General features: G+C 45.3%; 1 protein-coding gene across 1 annotated transcript in view; it reads right to left on the reverse strand.

Moving 5' to 3' along the window:
* LOC134935488 (uncharacterized) overlaps positions 1-20,677 on the reverse strand; it is a 109,802-nt gene extending 89,125 nt beyond the window's left edge. Inside the window, exons 1-3 of the mRNA XM_063930532.1 lie at positions 20,600-20,677; positions 16,854-16,891; positions 10,680-10,745 (exon numbers count right to left, since the gene is read on the reverse strand). Of these exons, the coding sequence (XP_063786602.1) occupies positions 10,680-10,745; positions 16,854-16,891; positions 20,600-20,648 (153 nt within the window). The 5' untranslated portion in view covers positions 20,649-20,677. The remainder of the gene's footprint in view (positions 1-10,679; positions 10,746-16,853; positions 16,892-20,599) is intronic.
* Positions 20,678-24,921: the final 4,244 nt, after the last annotated feature.

The raw sequence follows: 24,921 nt of genomic DNA on the forward strand, positions 1-24,921 counted from the left end.
TGTGTGAGTAAGATAAGCGACCCTAGTGGCCGACACAAACACCGGGCCCATCTAGGAGTGGCACTGCAGTGTCACGCAGGATGTCCCTTCCAAAAAACCCTCCCCAAACAGCACATGACGCAAAGAAAAAAAGAGGCGCAATGAGGTAGCTGTGTGAGTAAGATTAGCGACCCTAGTGGCCGACACAAACACCGGGCCCATCTAGGAGTGGCACTGCAGTGTCACGCAGGATGGCCCTTCCAAAAAACCCTCCCCAAACAGCACATGACGCAAAGAAAAAAAGAGGCGCAATGAGGTAGCTGACTGTGTGAGTAAGATTAGCGACCCTAGTGGCCGACACAAACACCGGGCACATCTAGGAGTGGCACTGCAGTGTCACGCAGGATGTCCCTTCCAAAAAACCCTCCCCAAACAGCACATGACGCAAAGAAAAAAAGAGGCGCAATGAGGTAGCTGTGTGAGTAAGATTAGCGACCCTAGTGGCCGACACAAACACCGGGCCCATCTAGGAGTGGCACTGCAGTGTCACGCAGGATGTCCCTTCCAAAAAACCCTCCCCAATCAGCACATGATGCAAAGAAAAAGAAAAGAAAAAAGAGGTGCAAGATGGAATTATCCTTGGGCCCTCCCACCCACCCTTATGTTGTATAAACAAAACAGGACATGCACACTTTAACCAACCCATCATTTCAGTGACAGGGTCTGCCACACGACTGTGACTGATATGACGGGTTGGTTTGGACCCCCCCCAAAAAAGAAGCAATTAATCTCTCCTTGCACAAACTGGCTCTACAGAGGCAAGATGTCCACCTCATCTTCACCCTCCGATATATCACCGTGTACATCCCCCTCCTCACAGATTATCAATTCGTCCCCACTGGAATCCACCATCTCAGCTCCCTGTGTACTTTGTGGAGGCAATTGCTGCTGGTCAATGTCTCCGCGGAGGAATTGATTATAATTCATTTTAATGAACATCATCTTCTCCACATTTTCTGGATGTAACCTCGTACGCCGATTGCTGACAAGGTGAGCGGCGGCACTAAACACTCTTTCGGAGTACACACTTGTGGGAGGGCAACTTAGGTAGAATAAAGCCAGTTTGTGCAAGGGCCTCCAAATTGCCTCTTTTTCCTGCCAGTATAAGTACGGACTGTGTGACGTGCCTACTTGGATGCGGTCACTCATATAATCCTCCACCATTCTATCAATGTTGAGAGAATCATATGCAGTGACAGTAGACGACATGTCCGTAATCGTTGTCAGGTCCTTCAGTCCGGACCAGATGTCAGCATCAGCAGTCGCTCCAGACTGCCCTGCATCACCGCCAGCGGGTGGGCTCGGAATTCTGAGCCTTTTCCTCGCACCCCCAGTTGCGGGAGAATGTGAAGGAGGAGATGTTGACAGGTCGCGTTCCGCTTGACTTGACAATTTTGTCACCAGCAGGTCTTTCAACCCCAGCAGACCTGTGTCTGCCGGAAAGAGAGATCCAAGGTAGGCTTTAAATCTAGGATCGAGCACGGTGGCCAAAATGTAGTGCTCTGATTTCAACAGATTGACCACCCGTGAATCCTTGTTAAGCGAATTAAGGGCTGCATCCACAAGTCCCACATGCCTAGCGGAATCGCTCCGTGTTAGCTCCTTCTTCAATGCCTCCAGCTTCTTCTGCAAAAGCCTGATGAGGGGAATGACCTGACTCAGGCTGGCAGTGTCTGAACTGACTTCACGTGTGGCAAGTTCAAAGGGCATCAGAACCTTGCACAACGTTGAAATCATTCTCCACTGCACTTGAGACAGGTGCATTCCATCTCCTATATCGTGCTCAATTGTATAGGCTTGAATGGCCTTTTGCTGCTCCTCCAACCTCTGAAGCATATAGAGGGTTGAATTCCACCTCGTTACCACTTCTTGCTTCAGATGATGGCAGGGCAGGTTCAGTAGTTTTTGGTGGTGCTCCAGTCTTCTGTACGTGGTGCCTGTACGCCGAAAGTGTCCCGCAATTTTTCTGGCCACCGACAGCATCTCTTGCACGCCCCTGTCGTTTTTTAAAAAATTCTGCACCACCAAATTCAAGGTATGTGCAAAACATGGGACGTGCTGGAATTTGCCCATATTTAATGCACACACAATATTGCTGGCGTTGTCCGATGCCACAAATCCACAGGAGAGTCCAATTGGGGTAAGCCATTCCGCGATGATCTTCCTCGGTTGCCGTAAGAGGTTTTCAGCTGTGTGCGTATTCTGGAAAGCGGTGATACAAAGCGTAGCCTGCCTAGGAAAGAGTTGGCATTTGCGAGATGCTGCTACTGGTGCCGCCGCTGCTGTTCTTGCGGCGGGAGTCCATACATCTACCCAGTGGGCTGTCACAGTCATATAGTCCTGACCCTGCCCTGCTCCACTTGTCCACATGTCCGTGGTTAAGTGGACATTGGGTACAACTGCATTTTTTAGGACACTGGTGAGTCTTTTTCTGACGTCCGTGTACATTCTCGGTATCGCCTGCCTAGAGAAGTGGAACCTAGATGGTATTTGGTAACGGGGGCACACTGCCTCAATAAATTGTCTAGTTCCCTGTGAACTAACGGCGGATACCGGACGCACGTCTAACACCAACATAGTTGTCAAGGACTCAGTTATCCGCTTTGCAGTAGGATGACTGCTGTGATATTTCATCTTCCTCGCAAAGGACTGTTGAACAGTCAATTGCTTACTGGAAGTAGTACAAGTGGGCTTACGACTTCCCCTCTGGGATGACCATCGACTCCCAGCGGCAACAACAGCAGCGCCAGCAGCAGTAGGCGTTACACGCAAGGATGCATCGGAGGAATCCCAGGCAGGAGAGGACTCGTCAGACTTGCCAGTGACATGGCCTGCAGGACTATTGGCATTCCTGGGGAAGGAGGAAATTGACACTGAGGGAGTTGGTGGGGTGGTTTGCGTGAGCTTGGTTACAAGAGGAAGGGATTTACTGGTCAGTGGACTGCTTCCGCTGTCACCCAAAGTTTTTGAACTTGTCACTGACTTATTATGAATGCGCTGCAGGTGACGTATAAGGGAGGATGTTCCGAGGTGGTTAACGTCCTTACCCCTACTTATTACAGCTTGACAAAGGGAACACACGGCTTGACACCTGTTGTCCGCATTTCTGGTGAAATACCTCCACACCGAAGAGCTGATTTTTTTGGTATTTTCACCTGGCATGTCAACGGCCATATTCCTCCCACGGACAACAGGTGTCTCCCCGGGTGCCTGACTTAAACAAACCACCTCACCATCAGAATCCTTCTGGTCAATTTCCTCCCCAGCGCAAGCAACACCCATATCCTCCTCATCCTGGTGTACTTCAACACTGACATCTTCAATCTGACTATCAGGAACTGGACTGCGGGTGCTCCTTCCAGCACTTGCAGGGGGCATGCAAATAGTGGAAGGCGCATGCTCTTCACGTCCAGTGTTGGGAAGGTCAGGCATCGCAAACGACACAATTGGACTCTCCTTGTGGATTTGGGATTTCAAAGAACGCACAGTTCTTTGCGGTGCTTTTGCCAGCTTGAGTCTTTTCAGTTTTCTAGCGAGAGGCTGAGTGCTTCCATCCTCATGTGAAGCTGAACCACTAGCCATGAACATAGGCCAGGGCCTCAGCCGTTCCTTGCCACTCCGTGTGGTAAATGGCATATTGGCAAGTTTACGCTTCTCCTCCGACAATTTTATTTTAGGTTTTGGAGTCCTTTTTTTTCTGATATTTGGTGTTTTGGATTTGACATGCTCTGTACTATGACATTGGGCATCGGCCTTGGCAGACGACGTTGCTGGCATTTCATCGTCTCGGCCATGACTAGTGGCAGCAGCTTCAGCACGAGGTGGAAGTGGATCTTGATCTTTCCCTAATTTTGGAACCTCAACTTTTTTGTTCTCCATATTTTATAGGCAGAACTAAAAGGCACCTCAGGTAAACAATGGAGATGGATGGATTGGATACTAGTATACAATTATGGACGGACTGCCACGGTTAGGTGGTATAAAAAAACCACGGTTAGGTGGTATATATTGTAATACAATTATGGATGGACGGACTGCCTGCCGAGTGCCGACACAGAGGTAGCCACAGCCGTGAACTACCGCACTGTACACTGGTTGATAAAGAGATAGTAGTATACTCGTAACAACTAGTATGACTGACTATGACGGTATAAAGAATGAAAAAAAAACCACGGTTAGGTGGTATATATTGTAATACAATTATGGATGGACGGACTGCCTGCCGACTGCCGACACAGAGGTAGCCACAGCCGTGAACTACCGCACTGTACACTGGTTGATAAAGAGATAGTAGTATACTCGTAACAACTAGTATGACTGACTATGACGGTATAAAGAATGAAAAAAAAACCACGGTTAGGTGGTATATATTATAATACAATTATGGATGGACGGACTGCCTGCCGACTGCCGACACAGAGGTAGCCACAGCCGTGAACTACCGCACTGTACACTGGTTGATAAAGAGATAGTAGTATACTCGTAACAACTAGTATGACACTATGACGGTATAAAGAATGAAAAAAAAACCACGGTTAGGTGGTATATATTATAATACAATTATGGATGGACGGACTGCCTGCCGACTGCCGACACAGAGGTAGCCACAGCCGTGAACTACCGCACTGTACACTGGTTGATAAAGAGATAGTAGTATACTCGTAACAACTAGTATGACTGACTATGACGGTATAAAGAATGAAAAAAAAACCACGGTTAGGTGGTATATATTATAATACAATTATGGATGGACGGACTGCCTGCCGAGTGCCGACACAGAGGTAGCCACAGCCGTGAACTACCGCACTGTACACTGGTTGATAAAGAGATAGTAGTATACTCGTAACAACTAGTATGACTGACTATGACGGTATAAAGAATGAAAAAAAAACCACGGTTAGGTGGTATATATTGTAATACAATTATGGATGGACGGACTGCCTGCCGAGTTCCGACACAGAGGTAGCCACAGCCGTGAACTACCGCACTGTACACTGGTTGATAAAGAGATAGTAGTATACTCGTAACAACTAGTATGACTGACTATGACGGTATAAAGAATGAAAAAAAAACCACGGTTAGGTGGTATATATTATAATACAATTATGGATGGACGGACTGCCTGCCGACTGCCGACACAGAGGTAGCCACAGCCGTGAACTACCGCACTGTACACTGGTTGATAAAGAGATAGTAGTATACTCGTAACAACTAGTATGACACTATGACGGTATAAAGAATGAAAAAAAAACCACGGTTAGGTGGTATATATTATAATACAATTATGGATGGACGGACTGCCTGCCGACTGCCGACACAGAGGTAGCCACAGCCGTGAACTACCGCACTGTACACTGGTTGATAAAGAGATAGTAGTATACTCGTAACAACTAGTATGACACTATGACGGTATAAAGAATGAAAAAAAAACCACGGTTAGGTGGTATATATTATAATACAATTATGGATGGACGGACTGCCTGCCGAGTGCCGACACAGAGGTAGCCACAGCCGTGAACTACCGCACTGTACACTGGTTGATAAAGAGATAGTAGTATACTCGTAACAACTAGTATGACTGACTATGACGGTATAAAGAATGAAAAAAAAACCACGGTTAGGTGGTATATATTATAATACAATTATGGATGGACGGACTGCCTGCCGACTGCCGACACAGAGGTAGCCACAGCCGTGAACTACCGCACTGTACACTGGTTGATAAAGAGATAGTAGTATACTCGTAACAACTAGTATGACACTATGACGGTATAAAGAATGAAAAAAAAAACACGGTTAGGTGGTATATATTATAATACAATTATGGATGGACGGACTGCCTGCCGACTGCCGACACAGAGGTAGCCACAGCCGTGAACTACCGCACTGTACACTGGTTGATAAAGAGATAGTAGTATACTCGTAACAACTAGTATGACACTATGACGGTATAAAGAATGAAAAAAAAAACACGGTTAGGTGGTATATATTATAATACAATTATGGATGGACGGACTGCCTGCCGACTGCCGACACAGAGGTAGCCACAGCCGTGAACTACCGCACTGTACACTGTTTGATAAAGAGATAGTAGTATACTCGTAACAACTAGTATGACACTATGACGGTATAAAGAATGAAAAAAAAACCACGGTTAGGTGGTATATATTATAATAATACAATTATGGATGGACGGACTGCCTGCCGACTGCCGACACAGAGGTAGCCACAGCCGTGAACTACCGCACTGTACACTGGTTGATAAAGAGATAGTAGTATACTCGTAACAACTAGTATGACTATGACGACGGTATAAAGAAAGAAAAAAAAATACCACGGTTAGGTGGTATATAATTATACAATTATGGATGGACGGACTGCCTGCCGAGTGCCGACTGCCGACACAGAGGTAGCCACAGCCGTGAACTACCGCACTGTACTGTGTCTGCTGCTAATATAGACTGGTTGATAAAGAGATAGTATACAACAATATACTACTATACTGGTGGTCAGGCACTGGTCACCACTAGTCACACTGGCAGTGGCACTCCTGCAGCAAAAGTGTGCACTGTTTAATTTTAAATTAATATAATATTATGTACTCCTGGGGGCTCCTGCTATAACAACCTGCAGTGCTCCCCAGTCTCCCCCACAATTATTATAAGCTTTGCCTTTTATACATTGATGTGCAGCACACTGGGCTGAGCTGAGTGCACACAGACTGAGTCACACTGTGTGACTGGCTGCTGCTGTGTATCGTTTTTTTTCAGGCAGAGAACGGATATAGCAGAGAACGGATATATTATATTAAAATAAATAAAAGTTAACTAACAACAACTGCACTGGTCACTGTGGTAAACTCTGTCTGACTCTGCACAATCTCTCTCTCTCTTCTAATCTAATTTCTAATGGAGAGGACGCCAGCCACGTCCTCTCCCTATCAATCTCAATGCACGTGTGAAAATGGCGGCGACGCGCGGCTCCTTATATAGAATCCGAGTCTCGCGAGAATCCGACAGCGTCATGATGACGCTCGGGCGCGCTCGGGTTAACCGAGCAAGGCGGGAGGATCCGAGTCGCTCGGACCCGTGAAAAAAAAAGTGAAGTTCGTGCGGGTTCGGATTCAAAGAAACCGAACCCGCTCATCTCTAGTAATAAGTAAGGGTAAGGACGTTAACCACCTAGGAACATCCTCCCTTATACGTCACCTGGACCGCATTCATCAGAATTCATAGACAAGTTCAAAAACTTTGGGTGACAGCGGAAGCAGTCCACTGACAACTAAATCCCTTCTACCTCTTGTACCCAAACTCCTGCAAACCACCCCACCAACTCCTTCAATGTCAATTTCCTACTTAGACAGGAACGCCAATAGTCCTGCAGGCCATGTCACTGGCAAGTCTGATGAATCCTCTCCTAACTGGGATTCCTCCGATGGATCCTTAAGTGTAACGCCTACTGCTGCTGTTGCTGCTGGCGCTGCTGTATTTACTGCTGGGAGTCGATCGTCATCCCAGAGGGGAAGTCGGAAGACCACTTGTACTGCTTCCAGTAAGCAATTGACTGTCCAACAGTCCTTTGCGAGGAAGATGAAATATCACAGCACTCATCCTGTTGCAAAGTGGATAATTCAGGCCTTGACAACTATGTTGGTGTTAGACGTGCGTCCGGTATCCGCCGTTAGTTCACAGGGACTTAGAGAATTGCTTGAGGTACTGTGTCCCCAGTACCAAATCCCATCTAGGTTCCACTTCTCTAGGCAGGCGATACCGAGAATGTACACAGACATCAGAAAAAGTGTCCCCAGTGTCCTAAAAAATGCAGTTGTACCCACTGTCCACTTAACCACAGACATGTGGACAAGTGGAGCAGAGCAGATTAAGAACTATGGCCCTCATTCCGAGTTGTTCGCTCGGTATTTTTCATCGCATCGCAATGAAAATCCGCTTAGTACGCATGCGCAATGTTCGCACTGCGACTGCGCCAAGTAACTTTGCTATGTAGAAAGTTATTTTACTCACGGCTTTTTCATCGCTCCGGCGATCGTAATGTGATTGACAGGAAATGGGTGTTACTGGGCGGAAACACGGCGTTTCAGGGGCGTGTGGCTGAAAACGCTACCGTTTCCGGAAAAAACGCAGGAGTGGCCGGAGAAACGGTGGGAGTGCCTGGGCGAACGCTGGGTGTGTTTGTGACGTCAACCAGGAACGACAAGCACTGAACTGATCGCACAGGCAGAGTAAGTCTGAAGCTACTCTGAAACTGCTAAGTAGTTAGTAATCGCAATATTGCGAATACATCGGTCGCAATTTTAAGAAGCTAAGATTCACTCCCAGTAGGCGGCGGCTTAGCGTGTGTAACTCTGCTAAATTCGCTTTGCGACCGATCAACTCGGAATGAGGGCCTATATGACTGTGACAGCCTACTGGGTAGATGTCTTGCCTCCCGCAGCAACAACAGCGCGGCACCAGTAGCAGCATCTCGCAAATGCCAACTCGTTACTAGGCAGGCTATGCTTTGTATCACCGCTTTCCATAAGAGGCACACAGCTGACAACCTCTTACGGAAACTGAGGAACATCATCGCAGATTGGCCTACCCCAATTGGACTCTCCTGGGGATTTGTGATATCAGACAACGCAACCAATATTGTGCGTGCATTACATGTGGGTAAATTCCAGCACGTCCCATGTTTTGCACATACAATTAATTTGGTGGTGCATAATTTTTTGAAAAATGACAGGGGCATGCAGGAGACGCTGTCGGTAGCCCAAAAAATTGCGGCCCACTTTCGGCATTCAGCCACCGCGTGCCGAAGACTGGAGTGCCAGCAAACACCCATGAACATGCCCTGCCATCAGATGAAGCAAGAAGTGGTAACGAGGTGGAATTCAACCCTCTATATGCTTCAGAGGATGGAGGAGCAGCAAAAGGCCATTCAAGCCTATACATCTGCCTACGATATAGGCAAAGGAGGGGGAATGCACCTGACTCAAGCGCAGTGGAGAATGATTTCCATGTTGTGCAAGGTTCTCCAACCCTTTGAACTTGCCACACGTGAAGTCAGTTCAGACACTGCCAGCCCAAGTCATTCCCCTCATCAGGCTTTTGCAGAAGCAGCTGGAGAGATTGAAGGAGGAGCTAAAACAGAGCGATTCCGCTAGGCATGTGGGACTTGTGGATGGAGCCCTTCATTCGCTTAACCAGGATTCACGGATGGTCAATCTGTTGAAATCAGAGCATTACATTTTGGCCTCCATGCTCAATCTAGGTTTAAAGCCTATGTTGTATATCCCTTTCTGGCAGACACAAGTCTGCAGATGTTCAAGATGGTGAGACAATTGTCAAGTCAAGCGGAACGTGACCCGCTAACAGCTCCTCCTTCATTTTGTACCGCCACTGGAGCTGCCAGGAAAAGGATAAAATTTCCAAAACCACCCGCTGGTGGTGATGCAGGGCAGTCAGGAGCAAGTGCTGACATCTGGTCCGGACTGAAGGACCTGCCAACGATTACTGACATGTCGTCTATTGTCACTGCATATGATTCTGCCACCATTGAAAGAATGTTGGAGGATTATATGAGTGACAGCATCACTGTAGACATGTCAGACAGTCCGTACATTTACTGACAGGAAAAAGAGGCAATTTGGAGGCCCTTTCACAAACTGGCTTTATTTTACCTAAGTTGCCCCCCCTCCAGTGTGAACTCCGAAAGAGTGTTTAGTGCAGCCGGTCACCTTGTCAACGATCGGCGTAGGAGGTTACTTCCAGAAAATGTGGAGAAGATGATGTTCATCAAAATTAATTATAATCAATTCCTCCGTGGAGACATTTACCAGCAATTGCCTCCAGAAAGTACACAGGGACCTGTGATGGTGAATTCCAGTGGGGACGAATTAATACTCTGTGAGGAGGAGGATGTACACAGTGAAAGCGGTGAGGAATCGGACGATGAGGATGAGGTGGACATCTTGTCTCTGTAGAGCCAGTTTGTGCAAGGAGAGATTGAATGCTTCTTTTTTGGTGGGAGCCCAAACCAACCAGTCATTTCAGCCACAGTCGTGTGGCAGACCCTGTAGCTGAAATGATTGGTTTGTTAAAGTGTGCATGTCCTGTTTATACAACATAAGGGTGGGTGGGAGGGCCCAAGGACAATTCCATCTTGCACCTCTTTTTTTTATTTATCTTTGCATCATGTGCTGTTTGGGGACTATTTTTTTTAAGTGCCATCCTGCCTGACACTGCAGTGCCACTCCTAGATGGACCAGGTGTTTGTGCCGCCCACTTTGGTCGCTTAGCTTAGTCATCCAGCGACCTTGGTGCAAATTTTAGGTGTGAGGTGTTCAGAATAGACTGTAAATGAGTGGAAATTATGGTTACTGAGGTTAATAATACTATAGGATCAAAATTACCCCAAAATTCTATGATTTAAGCTGTTTTTGCGGGGTTTTTTTAAAAAAAACACCCAAACCCAAAACGCATCCGAATCCGACAAAAATCCGAAAGGGTGGTTTTGCCAAAATGCATCCGAATCCAAAACACGACCACGGAACCGAATCCAAAACCAAAACATAAAACACGAATAATGCCCACTGCACATCTCTAATCAGGACGTACCTTAATATTCTGTCTGATATTTACCTTATAGTTATTGTAAAAATGATTGCAGGAACTGAATAGATAGGCACAACCGTTAGCTTTGGCGCTCTGAAACAAAATAAAATGATATGAGTATAGTATAGTATATAGTAGAGTATAGTATTGTATAGAGTCAAAGCATCCAAGCATACAGTATATGTAACCTGTATCAAATGTATAATCAGCAAATTCCTGAAGCTTTTCATTGTGTGCTTATACTCTAGGATAGGGTCCCCTACTCCAGTCGGTCCACATGCGCAGTAAATTCTATGTTATTTGGACCAGGATGGACTAACTAGTGGCCAGACCGGCAGTGGTGGGTGGTATGTAAAATGTCAGTCCTACTCTTTATAATGCCTCTGGCTGTGGTCACTTTATTGCACCGGCGGCACTGCTAGTAATTTCGGCACTGATAAAGGAGTATTCAAATATTAGACCCAAAATCTATGCGATTCCTACAAGTTGCTAAGAATAAAATTTTGCATTGCTGGTGCATGATAAAATAAACATTGAGGGTAAAGTAATGATACTAAATGTGTATATAATAAAAACATTTAAACTCCAGGTTGCCAAGCTTTTACTTTGGTGATATCTTCTTAAACTTGCTAATGCTGATGAATAACAAAAGGCTGTGTTGAAGTCTGATGACCTATTAAAAAATATTAGGTCTTGATGAATGGGACCCCATTGTCTGTGTCGGTGTGCATTGCTTTATGGTTGTGTTGCTGTGGAGTTTGTGAAGTAGTCTTAAACAATTGGGTGTTAAGGGTGGTGCTACAGTAAGTGTTCATGATCTTCTACCACCAACCTACCCCATTTGGTGGTTTAATTGCATAATAAATGTGGTAGGAGCAAGGAATTGCAGTTTTGTGTTATAAAGTAATTCCCATTGTTTTTATTGCACTCTTCTCACATAGGGGGTAATTCTGAGTTGATCGTAGCAGGGTTTTTGTTAGCAGTTGAGCAAAACCATGGAGGTCATTCCGAGTTGTTCGCTCGCAAGCGGATTTTAGCAGATTTGCTCATGCTAAGCCGCCGCCTACTGGGAGTGAATCTTAGCATCTTAAAATTGCGAACGATGTATTCGCAATATTGCGATTACACACCTCGTAGCAGTTTCTGAGTAGCTCCAGACTTACTCGGCATCTGCGATCATTTCAGTGCTTGTCGTTCCTGGTTTGACGTCACAAACACACCCAGCGTTCGCCCAGACACTCCCCCGTTTCTCCAGCCACTCCTGCGTTTTTTCCGGAAACGGTAGCGTTTTTTCCCACACGCCCATAAAACGGCCTGTTTCCGCCCAGTAACACCCATTTCCTGTCAATCACATTACGATCGCCAGAACGATGAAAAAGCCGTGAGTAAAATTACTAAGTGCATAGCAAATTTACTTGGCGCAGTCGCAGTGCGAACATTGCGCATGCGCATTAAGCGGAAAATCGCTGCGATGCGAAGATTTTTACCGAGCGAACAACTCGGAATGAGGGCCCATGTGCACTGCAGGGGAGGCAGATATAACATGTGCAGAGATAGTTAGATTTGGGTGGGTTATTTTGTTTCTGTGCAGGGTAAATACTGGCTGCTTTATTTTTACACTGCAATTTAGATTGCAGATTGAACACACCACACCCAAATCTAACTCTCTCTGCACATGTTATATCTGCCTCCCCTGCAGTGCACATTGTTTTGCCCAATTGCTAACAAAAATCCTGCTGCGAACAACTCAGAATTACCCCTGTAGTGCATTATATATATATATATATATATATATATAAAATATGACAAAATGACAGCACTCTATGTCCTATAACAAAAATTGCTGGTGCAAGGTCCTGGTAATTAATATAAACACTCACTTTTTCCACAATCGAAAAAAGAATTAGACCAGCACTCACGTTTAGTTGGTGAAAGAAAAAAGGGTTTTATTCCTGATAAGCCATCTGGATGTAACCCACTGCTACAGTTCGCCCGACAGCCGTTTCAACGCTCAATGGTCTTCATCAGGGGCAGCTGTCACCCTGTCCGGAGTTGCCTTAAATAGCAGAGAGGGCGCCAGAATGTCCGAACGGGACGACCGGAAACAGCGCGTCATAGCTGCTTTCCGATTCGCTCCTTCCCGCTCGTGGGTTGTGTTGCTGTGGTACACAAACCCGGCTCTCTCCTTAGCAACCAGCTCCGGCAGCGCGACAATGGTGTAGTGTAGGCGGATCCGTATTTTAAGTGCAGCGGCAGACAGGTAAAGTTGCTGCTGTCTATGATCCCAGTCACAGGCACATATGCAGAGTGCTTGACCCCACAGTGCGCCGGCAGCATGGAAACACTGACAGTTCAATGCATATAAATCATAAAGCAAAAGTGACATATAAAACAGGTGAACCAAACAGTGACATCATGCACAGCAATGGTATCATACCGCCCATGAGCGGTATGATACCATTGCTGTGCATGATGTCACTGTTTGGTTCACCTGTTTTATATGTCACTTTTGCTTTATGATTTATATGCATTGAACTGTCAGTGTTTCCATGCTGCCGGCGCACTGTGGGGTCAAGCACTCTGCATATGTGCCTGTGACTGGGATCATAGACAGCAGCAACTTTACCTGTCTGCCGCTGCACTTAAAATACGGATCCGCCTACACTACACCATTGTCGCGCTGCCGGAGCTGGTTGCTAAGGAGAGAGCCGGGTTTGTGTACCACAGCAACACAACCCACGTGCGGGAAGGAGCGAATCGGAAAGCAGCTATGACGCGCTGTTTCCGGTCGTCCCGTTCGGACATTCTGGCGCCCTCTCTGCTATTTAAGGCAACTCCGGACAGGGTGACAGCTGCCCCTGATGAAGACCATTGAGCGTTGAAACGGCTGTCGGGCGAACTGTAGCAGTGGGTTACATCCAGATGGCTTATCAGGAATAAAACCCTTTTTTCTTTCACCAACTAAACGTGAGTGCTGGTCTAATTCTTTTTTCGATTGTGGAAAAAGTGAGTGTTTATATATATATATATATATATACTGTATATACATGTATATACATATATATATATATATATATATATATATATATATTCATTTATAAAATGGTGTGTCATATTGGTATATTGAGACAGATTTCACATGATTGGACACATTAGATCACATGACAGTGTATTAATTTCCAAACAACCGCACACCTCGGGCCTGATGTACTTCCAACTGCCATTTGAAATCTCATCACAAAGCCACAGCTGTATCACTCCACAAGTGCAAAACAGAACCAGCTCTCACACAGACACTGCTCACAGGGAAGCAGCACATCACTGCTTCACTAAAGGTGCCCACACACGAAGCGACTTGTGCAGCTGAACTGACAGAGCGTCCAAGGGCCGATACATATCGGGGTGTCCCCATACGGGGCGATCCGGTGCCCGACCGCCCGCTATGCCGGCCCTCCTACACATAGCGCTGCATGGGATTTTCCATCTGTATGCTGAAAGATCAGTGAGTGCGCACAATGGACGATATCATGCCCACACATGGAATGATACAGCTGCTATATTGTTCCAATTTATTGGATAGGCAGCTATATCACGCCGTGTGTGGACACCCTATGACTGATATTTCTGAAACATTTCCCAAAATGCCAAATTTATCACATAACTCAAATGATATCACATCAGACATCATCACACATGACTTGTACAATGATGATCTATTCAAGCAGATACTTCAGAATCAGCAACCATCTGTGCCTCCCTACATTATCTCAAGTATTTTGTCACAACAGGGACCATTTTATAAGATAGATAAACCTGAAGCCATACCTCCACATCTGTGCATCCGAAGTCAATGATGTGCAGGCAATTGTGCTTCTGACGAAATTGCTTGTCATAATGCAGCCACGAATCGTCCTTAGACTGACGCTGCATGTCATGCACGAGGTGGATATACCTGATAACGTTCCTTTTGTCATCAGGGCGATCCTCCAAGTAGCATGCCGCGAAGACACAGAAACCCGCCAACCAGTTGTCATACGAGCGGAAGGCCTCCGCCCCAATACCGCCCTTCACAAGCGCTTCCTTACCTTCCCTCTTGGTGTCCTCCGTCAACGTAAAAAGGTTGACGTATTCCCCCCGTCTAATCTTCCTCCTGCAACTCTCATGCAACCCTGGCAAGACTGCTGTGCACTTGCAGCGAACCACGCCCGGCAAATTACGCCTCCTCCTTTCCCGATGGGAACTACTACTACTCTTCCGAGACCGTTTATCCTGGTGCCGCGCCTCACGCCGCTCGTACTTGATAGCCCTCTTCCTAGCCTTTGCGGTGCTACTAACCTCAGACTGGCACGACGAAGAAGGGGAAGAAGATCTACTTGATGTACTGCCGTACGAGGAAGAAGAGGACCCCAGCGACATAGCAACTGTATCGGCACCCCATTTACCGGCAGGCCCGCCTACGGAAGGCGAGACGTCGGCCACGACTGGCTCCTCGTCCTGATCGCCGTCCGTATCCGCACCTGAAAAAGATGGGACAACTGCCACAGGAGCCGAAGCCCCCCCGGCGGGAATGAAAGCAGATGCCCCTGCGGGCGATAGGGTAGCGCTACCCAGCAACGCAGCGGCGGAGCCCAGACTGCAACACGCCTGTAGAAACTGTGCCATGGCGGGGCCAGAAGCACCTGGGAGAACGGCCGCGTCGACAGAAGCGGGAACCACGGAAACGCCTCCTGGAGACAAAGTCGACAAAAACGGCGCAAACGCCGCGGTCATGGCCGACATTGCCGCCGAAACGGCGGAGGGATCCGGAGCCGCAGCTCCAGTGGTCCCCCCAGTCCCAGGGTCCGAAGCAGGGATGGCTCCAACCGCGTCTTCACGCCGCTTATGCCGGCCCCGCCTGGTACCGGCGCTAGCCGCCCTAAGAACCCCCATTCTCTCCTGCAGTGCACCACGAGCCACAGCGCTGCCCCGGCCCCCACTGCCCCCTTCACTACCGGGAGAACTTGCTGACCCCCGCCCCCAGGCATCAACCACCCCCTCTGGTCCCGTGCCGACAACACCAAAGGCCCCCGTGAGCCCCCCCTGCTAGAGCGAGGAGAGCGCCCAGGGAGTCCAGTAGCCCCATGGGCGCGCGCGCGCGCGACACGGAAATCGCCTGGCTTAAGGGACGGCCAGTGGAAGAGCCACTGGCCCCATCCCTACAAGCAGTCCCCTCATTCTCTGGGGAGCCGCCGGTGACTCTCAGTGGTGGAGGGCGCAGGGATCGTGCGCTCGCGTCCCCACGCCGCAGCAGCCGGCGGGGGATTCACACCAGCGGGCACCCCGGCCGGCTCCCCCGCCGGCTGCCGGATCCAGTTCGCCACCGGCCACCGCCCTGTCCCCCGCCAGCCGCCGCCGCGCCGGAGGGATCCCCCAGCACCCACGGCCTAGCAAGCGAAGTGGCGAACGCACGCGCCGCCGCACGCGCCCGTGGATGGGCGCCCGCAGCAGCGCCAGCAGGTTCAGCCCCGGCCGTGAGCAAAGTGCTCAGGCCCGGGGCACCGGACGCCGGCTCCCGAGCAGGAGCTGCATCAATATAGCGAGCAGGGGGACCAGAGGAGCGGCGGGGACAGGGCATGGCAGGCCACAAGTTCATACCCTCCAACTGTACCTTTTTAATAGGTACAGTACCTTTTTTATATGGTCTGTACCGATTTTTGGCTCTCCAAACTTCCATTGAAAGCATAGTAAAAGGGGCGTGGCCACGCCCCCCCCCCCCCCCCCTTACCCGCGGCCACGCCCCTTTTTCGGATTTGCACCGATTTTTCTGTGTAAAATGTTGGAGGGTATGCAAGGTAATCCCAGGTAATGGAGACAGAGGAGGCACAGTATACAGCACACTGCCACAGCAGCAGCAACCTAATATTTCACAATAGCAAGCACCACAGCAAGGAGATAAAGGGGGGAAGAGCACTTACCCTCACAACGACAAAAGCAGAAGAGGCTGACCCAGCCCCTTTCTCAGGCTTAAGAACCCATTCCAGCTACCCCCAACATTCATTCCTATTGGCTAACAATAAAACTCCCATAATGCCTTACCGTCCTGCCCCCAGACTAGTTGAGGTTTAACCCACTCCTCTCCTATTCTGTCAATTCGTTCTCCAAATAACATTTGTTATTGTGGTGTCATTATTGTTTTATACAGAAACATTAGATGTCCCTTACGCTCAAAGGTATCCCTGTCTGAGGCTGTGCTGTGCCATCTATAAAAAGCATAAAAAATACAAAATAATTAATAACATAAATGCATTTAAACAATAGTTCAAGTATTGTTAAAATTATTTATACAGTATTTATACTGTACATATACATGTAGGACTTTTAAATAAATGGCATGAGCTTATGCTTCCAGTATCTATATTGTAAATAGCTATGAGAGGGAAAAGTAGAATATTTCCTTATTTGAATCTATGGGGGAACACAAATGATATATCACGCCCAATTTCCTTTCTAACGTGGTTCCGCAATCGCGCATATAGCGCCCATAGTAGTCAGGTTTAGCTGCATAACGGTTTGGATACCCTCGCTACCGCAGGGGTAGCGAGCTGAAATTAATATACAACGCCAGTCAGCAGAAACAAAACAGGTGTAGAAGAGGGTGAAAATAATTGAATACCGCCCATTGAGTCCAGTCCATAGATTAAAAAACTATACACTAAAATTGTCCTCTCATCTCTAACACACTTCTGTATAAAGTATTTAATCTCTAACACACTTCTGTATACAGTATTTAAACTGTAACACACTCTGCATACAGTATTTCATCTCTAACACACTCTGCATACAGTATTTAATCCGTAACACACTCTGCATACAGTATTTAATCTCTAACACACTTCCTACATACAGTATTTAATCTTTAGCACACTTCTGCATACAGTATTTCATCTGCAACACACCTCTGTATATAGTATTTCATCTCTTACACACTTCTGCATACAGTATTTCCTTTTTAACACACTTCTGCATACAGTATTTCATCTCTAACACACCTCTGCATACAGTATTTAATCTGTAACACACTCTGCATACAGTATTTCATCTCTAACACACTTCCTTCATACAGTATTTAATCTTTAACACACTTCTGCATACAGTATTTCATCTCTAACACACTTCTGTATACAGTATTTCATCTGTAACACACCTCTGCATACAGTATTTCATCTCTAACACACTTCTGTATACAGTATTTCATCTCTTACACACTTCTGCATACAGTATTTCATCTGTAACACACCTCTGCATACAGTATTTCATCTCTAACACACTTCTGTATACAGTATTTCATCTCTTACACACTTCTGCATACAGTATTTCATCTGTAACACACTTCTGTATACAGTATTTCATCTCTTACACACTTCTGCATACAGTATTTCATCTGTAACACACCTCTGCATACAGTATTTAATCTGTAACACACTTCTGTATACAGTATTTCATCTCTAACACACTTCTGCATAAAGTATATCATCTCTAACACAATTCTGCATACAGTATTTCATCTCTAACACACTTCTGCATAAAGTATTTCATCTCTAACACACTTCTGCATAAAGTATATCATCTCTAACACACTTCTGCATACAGTATTTAATCTCTAACACACTTCTGTATACAGTATTTCATCTCTAACACACTGCATACAGTATATCATTTCTAACACACTTTTGTATGCAGTATTTTATCCGTAACACACCTCTGCATTCAGTATTTCATCTTGTACACACTTCTGCCTACAGTATTTCATCTCTAACACACTCTGCATACAGTATTTAATCTCTAACACACTTCTATATACAGTATTTAATCTCTCACACAGTTCTGTACTGTATACAGTATTTCATCTCTAACACACTCTGCATACAGTATTTCATCTCTTACACACTTCTGCATACAGTATTTCATCTCTAACACACTTCTATATACAGTATTTAATCTCTCACACAGTTCTGCATACAGTATTTCATCTCTAACACACTCTGCATACAGTATTTCATCTCTTACACACTTCTGCATACAGTATTTCATCTCTAACACACTTCTATATACAGTATTTAATCTCTCACACAGTTCTGTATACAGTATTACATCTCTAACACACTTCTGTATACAGTATTTCATCTCTTACACACTTCTGCATACAGTATTTCATCTGTAACACACTTCTGTATACAGTATTTCATCTCTTACACACTTCTGCATACAGTATTTCATCTGTAACACACCTCTGCATACAGTATTTAATCTGTAACACACTTATGTATACAGTATTTCATCTCTAACACACTTCTGCATACAGTATTTCATCTGTAACACACTTCTGTATACAGTATTTAATCTCTAACACACTCTGCATACAGTATATCATTTCTAACACACTTCTGCATACAGTATTACATCTCTAACACACTCTGCATACAGTATTTCATCTCTTACACACTTCTGCATACAGTATTTCATCTCTTACACACTTCTGCATACAGTATTTCATCTCTAACACACTTCTGCATACAGTATTTCTTCTCTAACAAACTCTGCATACAGTATTTCATCTCTAACACACTTCTGCATACAGTATTTAATCTCTCACACAGTTCTGTATACAGTATTACATCTCTAACACACTCTGCATACAGTATTTCATCTCTTACACACTTCTGCATACAGTATTTCATCTCTTACACACTTCTGCATACAGTATTTCATCTCTAACACACTTCTGCATACAGTATTTCTTCTCTAACACACTCTGCATACAGTATTTCATCTCTAACACACTTCTGCATACAGTATTTAATCTCTCACACAGTTCTGTATACAGTATTACATCTCTAACACACTCTGCATACAGTATTTCATCTCTTACACACTTCTGCATACAGATCCCGATTCCCAGGCAGGAGAGAAGGAGGAGGAGGGATCCGCAGCAGCACTGTGTTATTGATGGAGGCGCTGGCGCTGCTCCTGCTGTCCCAGTCCTTCACCATAGGCAGTTCTCCGCCGCTGTGAATGCTGGGATGCGCTTCACAGCGTCGGAAGACAGCCTATGGTGAAGCAGAGGGACAGCAGCAGCAGCACCTCCACCAATAACACAGTGCTGCTGCGGCTCCCTCCTCCACCTCCCTCCTCCTCCTTCCCCCTGTGGCCGCTGCGCTCCTCTCCTCGGGGGGCGGCTGTGTGCTGCGGGCGACGGTAGCTCGCAGCACACAGCGGCATGTAATGAGTCAGTTTGACTCATTACATGCTTTGTGCCCCTGGACAGTGGCGGGCCCCAGTGCAACGCACTGCTTGCACTGGCCGTAGTTCTGCCTCTGTGTATAGAGTAATTCATCTATAACACACTCTGCATACAGTATATAATCTCTAACACACTTCTGCATACAGTATTTCATCTTTTACATACAATTTTTTAAAAACAAAAAATAGCAAGAATAAAATTAACATTAAAATGTTAAGAACCATCTTGTTACATTCTTTAAAACATTTCCAGTACTTCACTGATTTATATTAAAACATACATTTACAACAAATTGCATTTTGTCGTTTATCTTAATTATATAATTATGGTCATACAGATACATACAGTTTGTTATTCACTGCACAGTAATACAGATGTCCCAACTGATCACTATGCCACCATTACTGTGGTAAACACCATGCCCTGTCTGTCTGTATGTATGTATGACTATGTATGTATGTATGTATGTATGTATGTAGGTATGTATGTCTGTATGTATGTATGTATGTATGTATGTATGTATGTATGTGTGCACATTTATATTTTAGCTTTCTGCTTCTCATTTGAAATGGATTTTGAAAAAACACTTTCCACATAAAGAAAAGCATTTTCAGAAAAAAATGGGTTTTAGAATTCATTAGTTAAAGTGATCAAGAAGCAAACGTACCAGCAATGATGAGGCCCAGAATAACGATGAAGAAAGCGGCAATCTTCATGGTTAGAATTTGGTTTGTCACCTGCTTAACTTCAATAACAAGTGTTAGATCTATGAAAAGAGCGTTCTCCTTAAATACCTGAATATAGTGCTGGAGGGAGATCTTGTCATTTTCCTTATTTGTTGATTGGCACGGAGTAAAACATTGACATCATACCAGCACTTAATTACAAGGATGTGCTGCTTTATGTCAATATTTATCAGTGTGAATTGGAAGATAATTTATTTTTTATTTTAATTTAAGTTGTCTAATAATTTAGTTAACTAGTTAGGTAAATGATTCAGGGGTACTTTATCCCTTCATTGCACATCTCGGCATTTTAAACAAAATATAACAATTATTATTGCTGAACAACTGGCAGCCGACTGCCGACCATCCAGTGATGTGCGGAGCTGTACCTACATCCCCACTGTGACCTGAAGCATTCCCACTGACCACATCCTCTTCAGTCTTCTTTCATAGCAACAATCTTCTCACATTAGCAGTGAGTTCTCATTCTTTCTAATGTGCAGATAAGATGCTCCTACTAACAAGAAAGAGCCGAAAGGTGACAAATGTGAAAAGAAGACTTGTTTTGGAGAATACTTGTAGCCATTATGTGATTCTCTTGGGCAGGGGCATTAGTTCATGTCAGGCGCCGGTAGGTGAAATAAAAGGTGGTTCTCCCCCAGTGTCTCCTACTTACACATGTGCTGATGTTTCAGCAACTTGCCAATGGTACATCTGGGAGAATAAAGATTTCTTATTGCAGCTAATTGTGGTGATAAGGAATCTTTATTTGTGGTTGCTGGCTGCAAATGATAATAAATAGAGCCCTGAGGAGCGGTTTAATCAAAGCTCAGAGAGCGATAAAATTGTGAGAGATAAAATACCAGCCAGTCAGCTTCTGCCTTACAATTTACTGGCTGTGTTTGAAAAATTACAGAAGCTTAATGGTTGGTACTGTATCTCTCTCCGAGATTTGATAACACCCCCCGCCCCCTTAAAAGTTTTATTATAATAATTTGTGTATTTTCTTAAAACCAACTACTGCTCTCCTTTCATACCTTATATAAGACACAACAGCAGAGCTGCACAGTAGCTCATTGTACACACTTTGATCTGTTATCAGACACATTCCAGACTCTTCAGATGAAGGGGTCTTTAAAGGGGGTTTGTGAGCTTTGACAGCAGTCTGCAGTGACTGCATCAAATCACTATGAAATGAGTGGAGAGAGATCTTTTCTAGGTCAGAAGCCCCCTTTGTCTGTCTTTCATAGGGCCCCTCTGACAGCTGGAGACCAGCGGCAAATGCCTCCATTGTCTCCGGGAGTTACGCCACTGCTCTTCGGCACAGGACTGTAATGGTAGACATGAGACTGGTCTTGTAATGAATTTAATGGGCATCAGGTTATTCTACTTAGCAGAGGAGAGGGCTTTGTATATCCTGTTGAACTACATTTTTTCATGTATTTCAATGATTCAGTTATATTATTTACTGGATAACAAGACCTGTATTGTTATAAAAAAAATACAGATCCTACAAGACACCCATAAATATTCTGACATCAGCCTTATATTTTGTCTTCAAAGGAAATGTACATAGAAAGATACATAAAATACTTAAAATGCAGCATTCATAAATACATACTAAAGCAGCTGTTACTTACTATCAAACGCCGTGTTCAGGGCATTGTTCAGGTTTGATCGCTAATGAGACAGAAATTGTAATTTTCTCAATTCTGCTTCTCCTAAAAATCACATGTGAAGAGCCACCCAGAAAGGTAAAAGACACCCAACGATGCATTCGCAAATGTGCATATGCAGATGTTTCATTGTGATGTAAACGCAGAAATCGAGCACCATCGACAGTGATGAATAACCCAGAGCTATTCAGAATAATGAGTATGCAGTCGCGCCGGACGCCATGTTTTTAATCGCAAGAATCCCAGCTGATGTGAGATGTACATGCCAGCGCTTTCTCAACCACTCCCTGAAATGCCAAATGTACGCCCATGAACGCCTGCCACCAGTCAATCAGCCTGTGATCGCATTCTGGCAATATGCGATCACAGACAAAACGCAAATTGCCGGTCGTGCACATGCAATGCTTTCGCCGTGAATGCACAGTCATCCAATAATTGGCTGATTTGCAATTTTGCAATTAAAGCTGAATAAGGCCCTTTGTTCTATTTGCTTCTTAACAGAGAGCCTTATCCAGACCTGGTCGCATGCACGGCCTTGTCCCAAGGGTCTGCGCACGAAGAGTGTTTGCATAGTAATTGACAGGCGATGGGCATCAGGGGGCGGTGACCCAGAGCTGAAGGGGGGGGGGGGGGGAGAGAAGGAAATGCATTTGTGTCATGGACGTTTTCAAGAACAATAATGTTGCCTGCGTTTCCTGTGATAAGCAGGGGTCAACCTATATTCAATGCGATCACAATTGAATTGCAATTGCATCATGGGGTGGTGCCACTGCCAAACATGGTAGGCTGTCTTGCCCTGTGCTGGGCGGCCCCCAGCATGTGAGTAGTATGGTCACAGATTTTGCTGCGATAGCAAAATCTGTGACCAACTATGAATAACCCCCTGAATATGGTGTTTGATAGTAATTACAGTAGAGATGAGCGGGTTCGGTTTCTCTGAAACTGAACCCGCACGAACTTCATGTTTTTTTCACGGGTCCGAGCAGACTCGGATCCTCCCGCCTTGCTCGGTTAACCCGAGCGCGCCCGAACGTCATCATGACGCTGTCGGATTCTCGCGAGACTCGGATTCTATATAAGGAGCCGCGCGTCGCCGCCATTTTCACACGTGCATTGAGATTGATAGGGAGAGGACGTGGCTGGCGTCCTCTCCATTAGAAATTAGATTAGAAGAGAGAGAGAGATTGTGCAGAGTCAGACAGAGTTTACCACAGTGACCAGTGCAGTTGTTGTTAGTTAACTTTTATTTATTTTAATATAATATATCCGTTCTCTGCTATATCCGTTCTCTGCCTGAAAAAAAACGATACACAGCAGCAGCCAGTCACACAGTGTGACTCAGTCTGTGTGCACTCAGCTCAGCCCAGTGTGCTGCACATCAATGTATAAAAGGCAAAGCTTATAATAATTGTGGGGGAGACTGGGGAGCACTGCAGGTTGTTATAGCAGGAGCCCCCAGGAGTACATAATATTATATTAATTTAAAATTAAACAGTGCACACTTTTGCTGCAGGAGTGCCACTGCCAGTGTGACTAGTGGTGACCAGTGCCTGACCACCAGTATAGTAGTATATTGTTGTATGTATTGTATACTATCTCTTTATCAACCAGTCTATATTAGCAGCAGACACAGTACAGTGCGGTAGTTCACGGCTGTGGCTACCTCTGTGTCGGCAGTCGGAACTCGGCAGGCAGTCCGTCCATCCATAATTGTATTACAATATATACCACCTAACCGTGGTATTTTTTTTTCTTTCTTTATACCGTCGTCATAGTGTCATACTAGTTGTTACGAGTATACTACTATCTCTTTATCAACCAGTGTACAGTGCGGTAGTTCACGGCTGTGGCTACCTCTGTGTCGGCAGTCGGCAGGCAGTCCGTCCATCCATAATTGTATTATTATTATAATATATACCACCTAACCGTGGTTTTTTTTTCATTCTTTATACCGTCATAGTGTCATACTAGTTGTTACGAGTATACTACTATCTCTTTATCAACCAGTGTACAGTGCGGTAGTTCACGGCTGTGGCTACCTCTGTGTCGGCAGTCGGCAGGCAGTCCGTCCATCCATAATTGTATTATTATTATAATATATACCACCTAACCGTGGTTTTTTTTTCATTCTTTATACCGTCGTCATAGTGTCATACTAGTTGTTACGAGTATACTACTATCTCTTTATCAACCAGTGTACAGTGCGGTAGTTCACGGCTGTGGCTACCTCTGTGTCGGCAGTCGGCAGGCAGTCCGTCCATCCATAATTGTATTATTATTATAATATATACCACCTAACCGTGGTTTTTTTTTCATTCTTTATACCGTCGTCATAGTGTCATACTAGTTGTTACGAGTATACTACTATCTCTTTATCAACCAGTGTACAGTGCGGTAGTTCACGGCTGTGGCTACCTCTGTGTCGGCAGTCGGCAGGCAGTCCGTCCATCCATAATTGTATTATTATTATAATATATACCACCTAACCGTGTTTTTTTTTTCATTCTTTATACCGTCGTCATAGTGTCATACTAGTTGTTACGAGTATACTACTATCTCTTTATCAACCAGTGTACAGTGCGGTAGTT

This window comes from Pseudophryne corroboree, chromosome 6, assembly GCF_028390025.1.
Source record: "Pseudophryne corroboree isolate aPseCor3 chromosome 6, aPseCor3.hap2, whole genome shotgun sequence".
Taxonomy (NCBI): domain Eukaryota; kingdom Metazoa; phylum Chordata; class Amphibia; order Anura; family Myobatrachidae; genus Pseudophryne; species Pseudophryne corroboree.